Here is a 17,628-nt window from a genome sequence, read left to right on the forward strand (position 1 = left end):
GATAATCATCGGGTTTGTTTTCAAATGGGGAAGAAAGTTCACTCATTCGTGTGAAGTCAGTAGAAATTCAGTACTACTGCTAAAAATTTTTTAAATAGATTTCGCGTTACCCCCTTTCGCGAGAGTCAATAAACGTTAATTGTTTTATGGCTCTATTAAAAAATGCTTATTTTTGGGTTTAAAATCGACTAATTGACAACTGTTTTATTTTGTTTTACTCATTAGAATGTCATCTTTAAGATTTAACAGATAGTTTTGTTAGATTTTCACACATGAATTTTATTTTTAATTTTTAATGTGATATAGTCGTGTGTTAGGCTTAACTCGATCACCTAATTCAAAAATTGACATCGGTCAAAATATTATTCAATTTATCAAAATTCTTTGTTGATAGTTTAGATATAAATGTTTTCTCTGCACGAAATGAATCGATCGAAAAAATAATGAGGGGCCCATCAAAAATTCGGCAATTAATGACATGTTGTCGATTCTGTAATTTGTTTTTTTTATAATATAAAATATTCACACAATAAAACTGTAAAAAGGCATGCATATCAATATCTGAATGTTATCAAAATGCAATTATCAAAAATTTTATAATTTTCACAATTTGTATTATCTTAATTTAGTTTTAAAGTTTTTTGTCGCGCTTTGTGTATCGCGCGACAAAACAGTCGCAACGCGATCAAACGCAGCGATTTCATTCATAATTACTTATGTAGATCGGGCTAACTTTTCAGGTTTGTTTTGTTGTGCCGCGATGAAAAATGAATAAATAATAAAAGCAGATTATAATTAAAAGTATTTTTATCAGATTAATCTGAATTATTAGATTATAGAATAATTATAGCTATGCGATATGATTGTCGCGTAGTTGTAATTATTTTTCTTATATCTAATTCCTTAATGTTTAGGGTCTAATTAGCTAACTTCTAGTTGTTATATTTCGTATGAACGTGTAAGCATCGTTTCAAAATTGTCTGGTGGGAATTGACTGAGATTAGAACTACCCTCCACGTAAATCAAGGTTATAATGTAAACAAACGTTAGACAATCGCCCAGTGACGTAGCGTGGGTGTCAGCCGCCTGGGGCGGAGGAAAATTTCCCCGCCCTCTTATTTAGGTATTTTTACAAGATATTATTATTTATTGTGAAATTTTGCCGCTCTCACTACGCTACGCCACTGCAATCGCCGAATTAAAATTTAATTTTTATTTTAAATTTGTATTTTAATTTAAATTGACCAGTCGTAAACTGTAATATGTTTCTGATAAAATCTCAAAACAAATCGATTTCAGTCTAATTTTTAAAGAAAAATCGCAATTTAAATTTTATTTATGCGGAAAATACAAAAAAATTCCAAAAGTTTATTAACTTTTGGAATTTTTAGATTATAGAATAATTATAGCTATGCGATATGATTGTCGCGTAGTTGTAATTATTTTTCTTATATCTATATAAGAAAAACTTTTGGAATTTTTTTTTGTAGCTAAAGGAATTTATATTAATTAAAAAATTTAAAACAAAACACACAAATCAAACTATTAAACAGAATTTAATTAAAAAGATACAAAAAAAAACATTATTTTGTTTTTGTCTTTATATAATATTTGTAAACATTCGAAACATAATATGCTAACAAAGAATAAAATAGTATTTATGTTGTATTTATATTCTATTTATGTCCGAGTAAATACACTATATAGTTACTGTTTAAGTTGCAGAATAAAATACATATACTGGTTGATATTTAAAAACTAAATAATTATTATTTTCAAATTTATGCTCAAAACATTTAACTTTACTTGTGCATTCAGAATAAAAACAACTTCTACCTAATAACAAATATATAGCATATATTTATCTTTAGTTAAAATGTTGGTTTCTTATTTTTATTCAACACAATCTCTACATATTTGAACTGCATGTTCCAAGCATAGATATTTTTTGCATTTCACGCAGGTATATTTCGTTTTTCTATCTTTCCGTGTTTCACATTCATCACATCTCTTTCTCTTTTTTTCGACACATTCCGTGGATGAATGTGAAGGTCCGGCTTCAGAATCTGACGGAAATATCCTTTCCGCTGCCGTTCTGATAGTTTTCGAAAGATTTAAAATACATTTTCTTTTATCAATATGTTCGCTCATTAGAATGATACACAATTCCTTCAAAAATTCTCTTCTATTATTCAATTTGGATGTATTTTTGTTTGCTTGGTGAATAATATAGGAATTAATTCCTGCTAAATTTAAAACACAATAAAAAATGATCATAGGCCATCGACTGGTGTTGCGTACGCAATTATAATTCCCGGTTAACTGGTCCACGGTATCTACTCCCCCTTTAGTTCTATTATAAAAGGATATTATTTCTGGCTTTTTTGCCAGTCCAGTTTCCCGATCAATTTCTTCACTATGATGTAATGACGACAAAAGCAATACATTTTTACTTTTTTTCGGCACATAGGAGACCAAAGTGATCGCTTTAGTAAATGCAAACTTACTACTGTTTACTTTTCTATTTTTTATATTTAAAAATTCTGCAGGAATTTCTTTTCTATTTTTTCTGATGGTACCAACTAGCGTTAACCTGTCTTGCAATAAATCTGTAGCCAAACTGAAACTGGTGAACCAGTTATCGGTAGTTATATTACGGCCGCTGTTAACAATAGGCCTAGTTAATCTTTTCACTACACTGTCCGCAGAATTCGATACTGAGAAGGGTCCATCGGGCTGTTTTCCGCAGTAAACCTCTAAATTGTGCGTATAAAATGTTTTACTGTCTACTAGCAAGAATATTTTTATACCGTATTTATTTGGTTTACTTGGTATATACTGGCGGAATCCGCACCGCCCTCTGAATCCTTCCAGTTTCTCATCTACGGTACAGTATTCCGATACATTGTAATTCTTTATACAATTATTCGTAAATACATCTAAAAAAGTTCGGACTGCTGCTAATTTATCAAACTTTAGTCTTTCACCTCGCGTCTGTTTATCATCAAATCGGAGATTTGCTAACAAAAAACGAAAACGTCTCTCCGACATGGCCGTTCTTGCGATTTCGAATCCTGTACCGTCCGTTGTCCACATTTCGTTAACGTGACAGCGATTTACCTTTTTATACGCAGCAAGGTAAAATAATCCGATTAGTGCTTTTATTTCCTGCAGATCTGTTGTATTTGCATCACGTTCTCTTTCGTAATGCGGTTGTACTTTTTGTATTTGTTGATTTGTGTGTATGACTATGATATCTAAAATATCATCTGTTACGAACAGATTCCAACATTCAAAAATAGACCTTGCGTTTGTAGCCTCTCCAATGGGACCAGGTATAAGATAAATCAAGTTCTCTCTTCTTGTCTTCGTTGCAGGATATTCCCACATACTCCATCTGGTTCCATCGCGAGCTAGGAAAGAACAATGCTCACCTGTTTGTGATGACGAGGCTGCTACTTGTGATGATGAGGCAACTGCAGGTGAGCCTACTTCTGATATATCTTCGTTTTCCTCTTGCTCGGTGTCTGTATTCTCAGATCTAACTTCTACAAAATCACATTCTTCTTCCGAAGAAGCATCTTCATATACTATATTCTCGATCTCTGAATCGATCATAAAATCTCCGTACATTTTTACTTTACTATAGACAAGGCACTCAAATATAGTCTATTAGGCCAGGCTTGTTTCTCCTAGTTTCAACGGTGGCATTGCCTTATATACAGTTTTTAGATCTGTTGGCCGACCAATCAGGAGCTAACTCGGTTGCTCTCCTGCAAATCTGTTTCAGTTGGCATATCTGTCTCAACATGTCTAGAACTGAGGCTATCCGATATTTTCAGAAAACGAGTTCTAACGACTAAAACCAGAATTCTCCTCTCACTACTCGACAGGTCTTCTTGAATGTACTAGTCTAACTCAGAAGCAGAAATGAACTAAAAACGCCATAAAAGTGATTTAATGACACACCGATCTCTTCTGACGGCTTTATTTTGTTTAAAGTATATGAGAATATACATTAAACAAAATAAACTTGACAGAAGAAGGGCAAAGTACTGAAAAGCGTCCCGACAAATAAAAAAAAAAGGAATAAACAAATGTAAACAAATCATGTGTTATTTAGATTACACTGTATTGTGAAAAATAATCAAAAAAGAAAATTGATACGGATTCAGATATAAAAGCCGGTTTATTACTACAGTACAGTAAATATATTACAGTTTACGGTGTTTAATTTTTTTTTAATACAAATTTAAAATAATACTAAAATTCACAACTAGATATTCCATAGACTTACTATAGGAAAATGGAGTTTCCAGGAAATATTCATTGCTAAACAATTTTAAAAACATGTTTACTCATCTGAACACTGTCGAACATTTAATTAGCAATTTATAGCTTATAACGCGATTAAAACAAAAGAATTTATAGCGATTGTGTAAATTCGATTACCAAGATCATTTCCGAGGGGGCAGGACATTTTTTGGAATTTTATAGCTAGACTGTTTTCACAAGTTTCTGATTACTTAGTAAAAGTGAAAAAAGCCAACTTGCATCGCCCAATATACGAGGAATAATCATAAATTAATTATAAAAGTGATAAATAAAAATTATATGATAAGAATAAAAAATAATTAAATTAATTAAAAAGTAATTAGACATTACTTTTAAAAACAATATTATAACAAAAAAAACAAAAATTTAAATATACAAATAAATAACGATATGATAGGATTTAATAAACACCGCGCGACAACTTAAATGCGATAAAGTTATTGCGACACTCGCTATCGGCAACGGCGACAAATTAAACGGTTTTTTTTTACCCCCATCATGAGTCGCATGGGTCTGACAGACCCAAAGTATTTTTTTTCTCAAAAATGAGCGTTGTTATTCAAAAATATTTAACAGCATGTTAATCGGGATAGAAAGTTAGAAGAATATTAATTTTTTCAGATTTTTTGGAAAATATTCAATATTAAAAAATTTTAACTAAAGTTCGCGCCGGGTATGTCAGACCCGTTCGACTCACGAAGGGTTAAGAAAAACAGTGTTCAAAAGTTATGTGAGAAGTTATAGAGCATTTATCTCTAATTATAGCGATCCGAGTATTTTACTTGAAAATATTAGAGGTACTATTTATAGTATTTTAACTAATAATGATTTAATTTCGAGAACGAAATTTTTATTAAATTTAAAGATAAGATTTATAAAATATTTGGAGAATGAGATTATTACTCAAGACATATTTTTCTCCAGTCGGGTAGAACATATTTTATCTCAATATATGATCAATGAAAGGTTAACAAATGCTTTCAACACAATTTTAAACTTCATTGATCAGTTTATTAAAAATGGGTCTGGGTGGATTATTAAAGAAATTATATTTGTGGATATTCATTTAGGAATTTATAAGGCTGAGAATGGAGGTTGCGGAAAGATCATCCTACCCAAACGTCTATCGAATAAGCATTGTTTGTTGAATATTAAATGTAGTGATAATTACTGTTTTTTATACTGTATAATTGCTAGTTTGTATCCAAATACTAATAACAAAAATTCAATTTATTCGTATAGGAAATTTTTGAAATATTTAAATACAAATACTCTAAAATTTCCAGTAAATATTAAAAATATCCCCTTCATTCGAAAAAAATAATTGTTTGAAAATTCAAGTATTTGGATACGAAAAAGAAATAATTTACCCTATTTATATAAGTAAATATCAATTTGAAAAAGAAATTAATTTGTTATTATATAAATCCCATAATTTTCTAATTAGAAACTTTAACAGACTATAGTCTGAAAAATCAGGAATTAGAAAATTCTGTCCCCGCTGTCTAATAGGCTTCCGGAGAAGCCATACCTTAAATGAGCACATAAAATTATGCTCTAATTATAAATATCAAAAAGTTTCTACCCCAACTGGAGAAAAGGCAATTGCTAAATTTAGTAATTATGAAAAGCAATTATATCATCCTGTGGTAATTTTTGCAGATTTTGAATCAATTTTAGAGGAAGTTCATGTAGATGCTGTAAATCTAAATTCTAGTTTTACTAAAACTATTCAGATTCATAAACCTATATGTTATTCTATTGTTATTATTGAAAATGATGATACTTTATTATATTGTAATTTTTATTGTGGTAAAAATCCTATTAAGCATTTTTTATTTGATATTCAGAATCAATTAAATATTTTATTAGATAAAATAAATACTTATGTAGAAATGAATATAGATACTATTCCCGATAATTATGAACATCGGTGTCATATACGTGAGAAGGGGTTTAATAATGATGATATCAGAGTAAGAGACCACGATCACTTAACAAGAATTTTCCGGGGAATGTCCCACAATCACTGCAATTTGAATTATAGATTCAAAAAATTTATTCCCATTATACTACATAATTTTACAGGTTATGACTCTCATCTGATTTTCAAAAATATCCCCTCCAAACAATTTTCGAGAATTCAGATTATTCCTGTAAATTCAGAAAAATTCACGACATTTACTCTAGATCATTTTAAATTTATTGATAGTTATCAATTTTTAAATAATCCTCACTAGATAGATTAACAGAAAATTTAAAAAATGCAAATTATAATTTTCCTATTTTTAATCAATTTTTCTATAACAACAAAAATAAAAATTTGTTAAAAAGAAAAGGAATTTTTCCCTATTCTTATTTTAAAAACGAAGATATTTTATACGAGAGATGTTTACCACCCAAAAAATATTTTTATAATGAATTATCTGGAGAAAATATTAGTGATGATGATTACCAGCATGCAAAATTAGTTTGGGAAAAATTTCATTGTAAAAATTTTAAAGATTATTTAAAATTATATCAATATGTTGACACTTTATTATTAGCTGATATATTCCAAAATTTTAGAAAATTAAGTTTAAAGTATTATAATTTAGATCCAGTATATTTCATAACAGCTCCAGACCTAACTTGGAATTGTGGGTTAAAAATGACAAAAATCAAGCTGGAATTATTTAGGGATATTAATATGTATCTTTTTATCGAAGGGGGGATGAGAGGGGGGCTATGTCTCTGCGGAAAACGGTTTGCTAAAGCTAATAACCCTCTAATTCCAAAAACCTATGATAAAAATCAACCACATAACTATATCATTTCGATAGATGCTAATAATCTCTATGGATTTGTAATGAGTTCTTATTTACCTGTAAATAATTTCAGATGGTTATCTGAGGATGAGATAAATGCTTTAGACATTCGTAATATCCCTGATAAAAATGATATAGGCTATATTTTAGAAGTTGATTTAAAATATCCTCCCAAATATTCACCAGCGTCATAATGACTTACCGCTAGCTCCAGAACACCTCATTATTCCTTATGATTTATTATCAAATTATCAAAAATCAATATTAACTAAATTAAATTTAAAATATAATAATAATAATAAGAAATTAATTTCAACTCTTTTTGATAAACAAAATTATGTAATTCATTATAGAAATTTAAAATTTTATTTAGAAGAGGGGTTAATATTAACTAAAATTCATCGAGTGCTCGGATTTAACCAAGAGCTATGGCTTAAAAAATATGTACTTTTTAATAACAAAAACGTCAGGAATCGACAAATGATTTCGATAAATCTTTTTTTAAATTAATGAATAACAGCTTTTTTGGGAAGACCTGTCAAAATGTGAGGAAACGCTTAAATTTAAAAACAGCTACGACTGAAAATCAATGTCGGAAATATTTATCCCAGATATCTCTCGAAAATTTCAAAATTATTAATGATAATCTCACAATTTTTAAGATATAAAAAATTAACTTATGTTTGGATAAACCAATTTATATAGGGTTTTGTGTATTAGAATTGAGTAAATTGCATATGTATCAAACATTTTATAAAATATTTAAAAATAAATATGGTGAAAATGTGAATTTATTATATACTGATACCGATTCGCTAACACTTCAAATCTATACAGATAACATATATGGGGACTTTAAATTATTTCCGGATATTTTCGATTTTAGCAACTATCCAACTACATACAAACTATTTAATGTAAGGAAGAAAAATAAACTAGGATATTTTAAAGATGAGACATCATCTAAACCTATAATAGAATTTTGTTCATTAAAACCAAAAATGTATTCATATATTTTTGATAATCAAAATAAAAAAACAGCTAAAGGAATTAAAAAATCTGTTGTTAAAACCTTTAACCATGAAAAATATAAAGAAGTTTTATTTAATAGTCAACTATTGAGAAATCAGCAGTTTGGAATTAAAAGTAAAAATCATGTTGTGACAACATATCTTCAGAATAAAATATCACTCTCACCATTTTATGATAAAAAATTTATTTCTGATAATGGTACAGATGTGACATCGTTTGGGCATTATAATTTTTATATTTAAATTCTTCCAGATTTTCTGATATCATCATACCCTCAATACGGTTATATATTATTATACAAGAGGAAACGAAATTCAAAAACTTGTTTAATACATGGTGTTTCGAGTAAAACATATCTTTGTTTAAAACAAGCTGTGAATAAAGCCGGATTATTTAAATTACCTGAAAATAAGAAATACTATTGTAAATTTTTTATACTAACTAACCAGATAACAATACTGTTATGTAATAAGAATTTTATAAAATGTGGTTGTGTTAATTGTAGTAATAATCAACTGTAATAATCATTACTGTACTTTTTTAAAAATGTTGTAACCAATAATATGTTTATGTAAAAAAATAAAAACTTTATCCTAATACCGAGTTTTTTTATAGAGTACACATACATCACTTCACTGGAATGGAAAAAATTCTCGAGTTTACCCATGGATGAAAATAACATCAGACGTTTTAAAAACTTTGTTAACTGGGAAATTATAAGCCAAAAAACTGATTTAAGTCGAGACTTTATTTCTGAACTTGCAGATAGTTTAAACTAGGGATTAATATGGAAAAATTATATATTCACCACTACATTCATCAAAAAACATATGAAACATGCAAACTGGAATTTAATTTCTGAACATCAAGTATTAGATGAAGAATTCATGGATAATTTTTCAAAATATCTTAATTGGGATAAAATAGCAAAATTTCAGCTTCTTTCTGATAATTTTGTTAAGAAATATATTGATAAATTAAATATGAGAATAGTTTTAAAATATCAACGATTAAAAACAGATACACTGAGGGAATTAAAAGATTATCTCTACTGGGATTTAGTTTCTTGCTATCAAATACCAAACAAAGATTTCATTCACGATTTCAAATATCATTTTTCTGGTGTTACATTATAAAATATCAGAAACTAGATCATAAATATATTGCCGAAAATTCTCATAGTTTGTTAGTCTATATACTTCAAGATATTAGTAACATCGTTGATGACATAATGGATCGGTTAAATAAATTCGATGAAGAAGAAGAAAATCTGTAATATTATATTAGATTTTTTAAAAATAAAAATTATTAAATCTTAAAAAGAGTCAATTGTAAAAACTTACGTCTTAAAAAAAGAGCGGAGGATTTTACTTCTGTTCTTCTTACAAAAACAAGGGCATCTGAGCACATCGGTAAAGAAATCGCTTCAAGTTTGAATAGAACAAAGAAACAAAGTTCACCCCTCACGTTTTGTTAAAAATACTAATCATATGTTTTTAAATTATTACAAATACTAATACTAGATCGTATATTATCTACAGATTAAATATATATCACAATAACTTACAATATTTCCCAACTTTGTGACAAAAAATAATTCTCAGTATTCAAATCCAGCACCTGTCTACTAATACACAAAGAAAAGCAACAGGTTTACACAACTTAGTTCAGGGTACAAACTCTATGACAGAGGGCGCTAGTATAATTTTTTTTAAATAATTCGATTTTATCATTACTTTACATTAAATTCTAACAAATTAAATTTTATTAATGGAGGGAGACGATTTTTAATCTCTACAATAGTTATTTCACAGGATGAAGTGTACAATAGAGGGCGCTAGTGTGTATATAGAAAAAATAGTTATTTTTGATAAAAATTTTTTAAATTTCTCATCAGAAGAGGTGTTTGTTCACAGATAAGTTAATAAAAAAATTAAAATGTATAATAACAATTTTTAAATTATGGGACTTAGAAGTCCTGTCAGGCTTTACACCACATTAGGACTTACAAGTCCTTTTTTGTTTAATATAAAGAACTTTTTTCAGAGAAATTGACAGATTAAATTCATAATTACGTATTTGATAATTTTTACAATATAATAACGTTAAAATTTTTAAAAAATAATAAAATGAACTACAATTTGACTTCAGAGTGTAATCCTTTTTATTTTTATAACTCAGTTTGTATCATTCATTTACATTAAAATTTATATTAATTTAATTTTATACCTCAAAGTGCATCGAATCTATACTACTATTATTACATCACTAGAGACATTGTATCCAATTGACATGACATTCCGAATTCTTTGGCGAAGATGACATCCTCACGTTAATATTATAAATTTTTAGATTAAATTTTCCAAAAATATTGACATAAAGAGATTCGAAATTCTGTAAATATTATGTTTCCTGTTGATACAGAATTGCTGATAAAATGTATACAATATTTACTTATAAGTTTAATTTAAAAATATATTAAAGTTTTACAATCATAAATGAAAAATTAGCTCTTATTATTAAATTTTAAATAATGTTTTAAAAAATTCTATAAATGAGTTAATTATTTATTTATAAATTGTTTGTTTATATTGACTTGATCCTACCATAAATTTGTTAATAATTTCTGCTGAGAAGATTTTTTAGCGAATTGTACTGTATGTAATCATTACAATTTTTTTGATTTGTAGGTTATATAATAACATATAATACAAGGGTTATCCCAAAAGCAAGTCTCCTATTTTTTAAAAAATATAAAGAAATGTTTATTTTTAATAATGTTCACATCGTTTTAAAGCTTAAACATTTATCTATTTTTCTACCTAATCCCCATTTTGGTCGATGCATTTTCGTATGCGCCATGGCAATTTTTGTTTGCCTATGTCATACCAGCTCGCCGCCATGTCGCCAATTGACAGAAGTGTATGGTGAATCGTGCATAGATGTCAAAAACGGCCTCAAGTGGTGTAGGGAGTTTGCAGTTGATCGTACTGAAATTCATGACAAAGAAAGTAACGGGAGACCATCAATTTCCCGACAAGACAGTCGCGAAGATTGAGCAAACCATGCCTGAAGATCGGCGAATCACTCTGGATGATCTCTGCGTTTTGGTTCTTAGGGTTTCTTCGAAACACCATTCAGTTCAAAGGACTTTAAAGAAAAAGTTGCAATATTATATGCTGTGTGCAAGATGGGTCTCTCGACATAGCGGAAAGCTGGTATGAAAAGGGCATACAAAAATTGCCACGGCGCATACAAAAATGCAAAGACCGAAATGGCGATTAGGTAGAAAAATGGATAAATGTTCAAGCTTTAAAATGATATGAACATTATTGAAAATAAACGTTTCTCTGTATTTTTTTAAAAATAGGAGACCTTACTTTTGGGATATACCCTCGTATTTGTATAATAATAGTTATATATTTATATATTAGTATATTAGTATATATTAGTTATTTATATATATATTAGTATATATATAAATATATATACCAATATATATAATATATATTAATATATATTAGTATATATATTTATATATTAAATACTAAAATTCCACAAAAAATTATTTCTAAAATTAGAAAAATTAATCATTTTTATTCGAAAAATATATACGAATATATATATTTCATGCATGTAAAAAAAATATAACTTAGAAATTTTTATTTTAATCTCAAGGCTTTATCTGGGTTTTTAAGAAAGTGAGAAATTTCAACTTTGAATAAAGAAGATGTAGTGACGTCTGATTAGAAACCAGGAAAGTATTATAATCCAATTTATATAATATAAATATGTTGAAGCATTTGAAAATATAAAAAAATCTGTTTTCAGAAATAACAAAATAAAAAGTTGAATAATAAATGAAAAACTTATCTGCCGTTGTCGAATTTTATATAATATTGGAGTATAAAAATGCTGTCATTTCATGAAATTTGAAAAATTAAATCTGAAAATTATTGCAGAGATGTTTGTTTATAAAAGATATTTATTCTTTCAAATTATTCATATTTCAGAGAAAGTAATATATGTCAGTTTTAATACAAATTACATTTCTATCGGTATCTCTCCCCTGAAACCCCTGATATGTTAGGAAAATTTTGCATTGAAAATACTACTAACGTTATACCCTAAGTAAAATGATAAACTTTTAAGACGTTTCAAACTAACAGCAACGGTATAGCAGTTTATTATATGTTTTATAATCAATTATTTCGTTTTCATACGTTTCTGTATGGTTTTGTAATATCTATTTGCTTGAAATAATTTCAAAATAAATATTTAATACTAGGATAATGATAACTAATAGATTCTCAAAAATTTTTCTATTTGAAATAATTTTTTTTTTACCAAAATCTTCATTCAGAAGTTTTTTGATCAATGATCACACAGCAAATTCTTTTAATTCAAATAGTTAGACTTTAGTTGAAGCGCTGTACTAAATATACTCTGTTGGAATTGCTATAGTGAAACTTTTAATATGAAAGGATAATGACAACAATTTAGCTTTTACAGATACTGATTACAGATAACGATACCACTAAAAGATATTCCGGAATATAACATGATCTTTAATCTACTTAGTACAATGCTATCAGACCTTTGTGGTAAATTGGTTAATTTTGCTTTTATATTATTTTTATGTATGCTTTTTTTTTCTATGACAGGAAATATGAATAAATTAATGTGCTTTAGTTCTGTTTTACAGAAATGCTTGATTTTACTATCACGGATGGCAAATTAAGTGTGACATTGGAATAGGGGTGTATTAAAGTTGGTGATAAAATTTGACACGGAGAAAGTAGGTAATTAGAAAGGATTTAAAGTTGGTGTCATCATATTTGAATGGTCCCATACTTAGTGACAATAAATTGAATTGGGAGTTTTTTCATAAATAAAATATTATATTAACTATCTTTTTTAATTTATAGTATTTTAATATCATATTGCATTTGCTCATTTATCCATTCATGAACTTTTCATTTAGTTTAAGTTATGAATCTAAAAGCAACAACACAAAATGAACGTTTGCAATTAGGTATGGATAGCCGTGAGTTTTTACAGATCGACCGAGTCGTGCGTTATAGTTATTGACAATAACGGTTCAAGCGAATCGGCAAATGAATCTGCTACATAACTGCCTACAGATCGATCTAACACCGAAAACTTCCCAACACATTTAACCTTACGTTTGACTACTTTCATTCTGAAAATAGTAAATAATAAGACAATTTAATTATTAAGAACATGTGATTTAAATAATGATGTGCTACTTGCTAAAATCGGCCATGGTATCACTACAACTTAATCAGTTTCTTTTCATACGAATACAGGCAATTAAGCTTATTTCTCCTGGTTGAAAACTATTGAAAGTTTTCATTTAAAATGTCTTATGAATATTATTTCCCATCTGCTGTGTCTAACCATCTAATATATAAATTTCGCCTCTTGAAATATATTATATATATAGATAAATCAAACGTATTATATGAATAAAAATAATAAATTTATTTTCCAGTTTCTGATTGATCGATAACAAATTAATATTACAATTTTAAAACTTTCTAAGAAATTTATAATTTGCATTACAATGGATTATTGATCAATTATTTAAGTGTTAAATGTAATACAATTTGTTTTAATATAACACATATCTGAATGGTAAGCTGTCTAGAATACCTATTCTTCTAAACAGTTTGCCATTCAAATTATATTTATACAAGTGCTATCTTTATCTAATCAGAGACAAACGGAATTTCATTAAGTTTATTGTTGAAAATTTATACTAGATATTCTTAAAAAAACTTATATACTGTTGCCTTAAATATATTATGTATCCCATTTTATTATAAATATTATGTTATGTTTTGCAACTTTAAGCTATTGCTTTAAATATTAACATTAAACAAATACATAGACTATACATACAAGTACATTTTATGGTTAATGTCCGTGAATTCAATAAAGCTAGAATAAACCGCCAATGCTAGCTTTATCCAAATCTTTTGGTTAATAAGTAGAAATAGGTTATCTTAATTTTGAACTTCATACAAGTAACAAGCTAATAAAGTTAACATTATCTGAAAACGTATGAATAAAATAAGAACAAAACTTAAAATTAAATCTTTCTGCATTATATTTTGGATAAACGAAGAAAATATTTAAGGTTCTGTGGATAATCTTTGAATCTTTCAAATGCAGGATAAATGATGAATAATCAACATTTATTTTTAAATTAACTATGATTTATTATTTTTTAGTTATTTCATTAAAATATCACCAGATTTTGCTTTAAAAAGTCGTACCTTTAAGGGTAAAAATTATAGATTTATCTTTATCCGGATTAAGTCCGAATTTAATATTTTGTTCTCATTTCATTAATCTTCTATATATATTTAAAATGTAAATAAATATAGTCATGAAAATTCATAAATAAAAAAGAAATACTCCAGCATACATAAATGCGTATAATTCGTGCTTTTCACACACATCTCAGGTACACAACTAAGTTACATTCTTCAGTTTCAGAAAATTTGTTATAAAAAGAAATGCTTTACATATTGATGTGGAGAGAAGCTATAAAATAAAAATAAACTTTTCTGTGTACTTTGTTGTGTTTTCGAGATGTGTGAAAAACACGCTTTTTTATGTTTTGGTTTGTTTTTTTACTTTTTATTAAAATAACGTCTATTTAGGCTGGAGATTACTATTCTCACTAAATATAGTGAATATGCAAACAAACAATAAACATAGCAAAACAAGTAAATCCCGAATATACCAAATAGAAAGTGAGAAGGAAGTAAAATTGTACTTTTTTCAATAAAGAGAATTTTTGTGAACTTTAACTATATATTTGCTGTCCTGCATATTTTTCAACAACGTGTGTAGTGTATTTCCGTTCTCTCACCGTAAGAAATACATTTCTAAATGACAGATAGTACTTTCTTAAAGAAACTACACGGCTGACTGAAGTAATATTTTCTCTCGACTTTTCACTGTTTATCGCTTTTTTATATTTACAGGGAGTTAAGTAGCGTTTACAAAAATCATCGATCTTGCCATTGTAAAGTGTGTTATTGCTGGTAAAAGAACGGAAAAAGATATCATATCTATACGTTTTTGTAATCGTTTTTAATTATTTAAACAAACCTTTCTATGAAAATTTTTCAAAATAATTATTACTTCTTAATTTATAATTGTTACCCGTAAGTAGACCTATTGATTTTTTAAATTAAATAATATATTTTAGAACAGTTATATTTAAAATACTTTATATTAATTTATTAAATATACACTATATTCACTTTTGGGGTTTTTTGTTACTTTTTCGTAAATTTTAAGTATACAATAAAAGCAATAATCACATCATTGATGAAGACAAAGTATAATTGTCAAAAACTACCTAATTAGGCTATAATATATAGAAATTAGGATATTAAAGTTTTTGGCCTTTCTCTCAACTAACTAAATGACAAAATAGTTTAGAATATTTTAAAAATATATAAACATTCTCTCATATATTATTAAATTTTAATATGCACACCAATTACAACTCTAAACTGAACTTATATCTTAATTCATTTTTCCTCTGTCTCTCCCTCTTTCTATTGGCAATCGAAAAGCCCTAAAAGTAGCAGTATCTAGCTTTCAAAGTGGTTCCTCATGTGGAATAGCATACGTTTTGATGTTTAAGTACTTGATTATTTACAATGCATTTGTTTTCGTTTAAAGTGGAATTAAAAGTATATACAAGATATATAATAACTTTTCTAAATAATTTGAGTCTCATTAAAGAAAGTGTAGTTTTTAATTAATGATAAAAACGTATCATTATGTGAAATAACAGAAAATGAAAAAGTTACAATTGTTGTATAAACAAAAAAATTATAAATTGATTCTCATAAAATTTCAATGACATTATTAAAGGATGTGAGTAATTAGAAAGGAAAATGCAGCTGTAATGCTAGTCTAAGCGAAAAATGTAAACACGCTGTTACAGTTTTAATAAATGTAAACAGCTTTGTCGAAATGTATACTGCTTGTTTAATAAAATAATTTATAATTAATAATAGCTTTGTTTTTACACTTTGATTATCTATTTTGATTACTGAATTTTTTTCTTAATGTACTGTACTTTTGAGCAATAGCTTCATGGTAAGAATTACATTAGGTCTTTTGCGTGTGTGTTGATGAGTTAACAGGAAAATAAATTAATTAACATTTGTTAGCATAAATTAGTTAACATAAAATGGGCAAAAACCTTTGCAAAAATGGTCTGAAAACACTGACATCTTGGATATTACTTTTTTCTTATTATTGATGATATCCGTTATTTTTTAATGATTTCGTTTGAAACTGATGCATTATAATCTTTTCATAACTACAATTTTTAAAACCAAAAACTGAACAATATTCATGAAATTAAATTATTTTTTTATTGATGTTAACTTTACATGTGGTTTAGACAGGAACATAAAATGACGTTTCCTAACATTTGTGAGATGAACACCAGATACCAGTTACTTTGTTTCTGACTTCTATATGTGACGCAGCCAATATTCCCTCTAATTAGTTTTTGTAGCTGAGCAGAACATGTACTTCTTGAGCAAAAAAAATTTTGCTGAGCAGATTCTGAGCAAAAACTTTTTCTGAGAATATATACAAGGTGTTTTTTTTTATCTTGAGACAATGAAATAACTTAATTTATTTTGGGGAAAAGGTATAGACAAAAGTCGTAGTTATTCGAAGGGCTAATCAATTGGTGACCTTGGATGTGACCTTGACGTTCAAGGTCATTTCAGGGTGAAGTCTGTTTTTTCAATGGGAACACATATTTTTGACCCTGGCAATGGAAAGAGCAGGAAATTTCACAACCACATATACCTTTAACCTTATGGTTTAGGTTAAAGGTTAAGATTATTTTAAGATTTAAATTATAAGCATTTTCTAATGGGAACCATAATTTTTATTACTGGAATAGGCAGGTAGGTAAAAGTTACATTTGCATGAAAAGAGCGAGAAATTTCACTAACAGCCATGACCTTCAGTACCCAAATTTTGACCTCTGAAGGTCACCTCAAGCGTGATAATTTTAAGCGCGGCTCAACAAATGCATCAAAGTGGAAGGGCATCATTTTGAACATTTGTTATAAAATTTTTCCCCCGAAACCGACATCTCAAGCAATGGTGAAAAGTAAAGTGATTTATCAAAAACAAGCATTGCAATAGTCAGAGGCAATGGGACTCGCTGAAAATAAGCATCTCAAAGGAAGCAGAAAACTACTTTGTCCACATTGTTATTCCTGGGTACCGCTAAAAGTAGTGAATGCTTTTAAAGGTCAAAGTAATAAGTTTCATAAAAAAATGTAACTTTTACCTTCCTGCCTATTCCAGTAATAAAAAGTATGGTTTCGCATTAGAAATGGCTTATAATTTAAATTTTAAAATAATGTTGATC

General features: G+C 27.7%; 2 protein-coding genes across 2 annotated transcripts in view; one reads left to right on the forward strand and one right to left on the reverse strand.

Moving 5' to 3' along the window:
• Positions 1 to 17,628, forward strand: part of LOC136972676 (mitogen-activated protein kinase kinase kinase 7-like) — a 426,088-nt gene that overhangs the window by 275,216 nt on the left and 133,244 nt on the right. The gene's annotated exons all lie outside the window — the stretch shown is intronic.
• On the reverse strand, positions 1,894 to 3,633 carry LOC136972693 (piggyBac transposable element-derived protein 4-like). The gene has a single exon (XM_067267300.1). The coding sequence runs from the start codon at positions 3,631 to 3,633 to the stop codon at positions 1,894 to 1,896; it is 1,740 nt and encodes a 579-aa protein (XP_067123401.1).

The sequence above is a fragment of the Centruroides vittatus genome, unplaced genomic scaffold (genome assembly GCF_030686945.1).
Source record: "Centruroides vittatus isolate TY-2023 unplaced genomic scaffold, ASM3068694v2 contig_300, whole genome shotgun sequence".
In the NCBI taxonomy this organism is placed as follows: Eukaryota; Metazoa; Arthropoda; class Arachnida; order Scorpiones; family Buthidae; genus Centruroides; species Centruroides vittatus.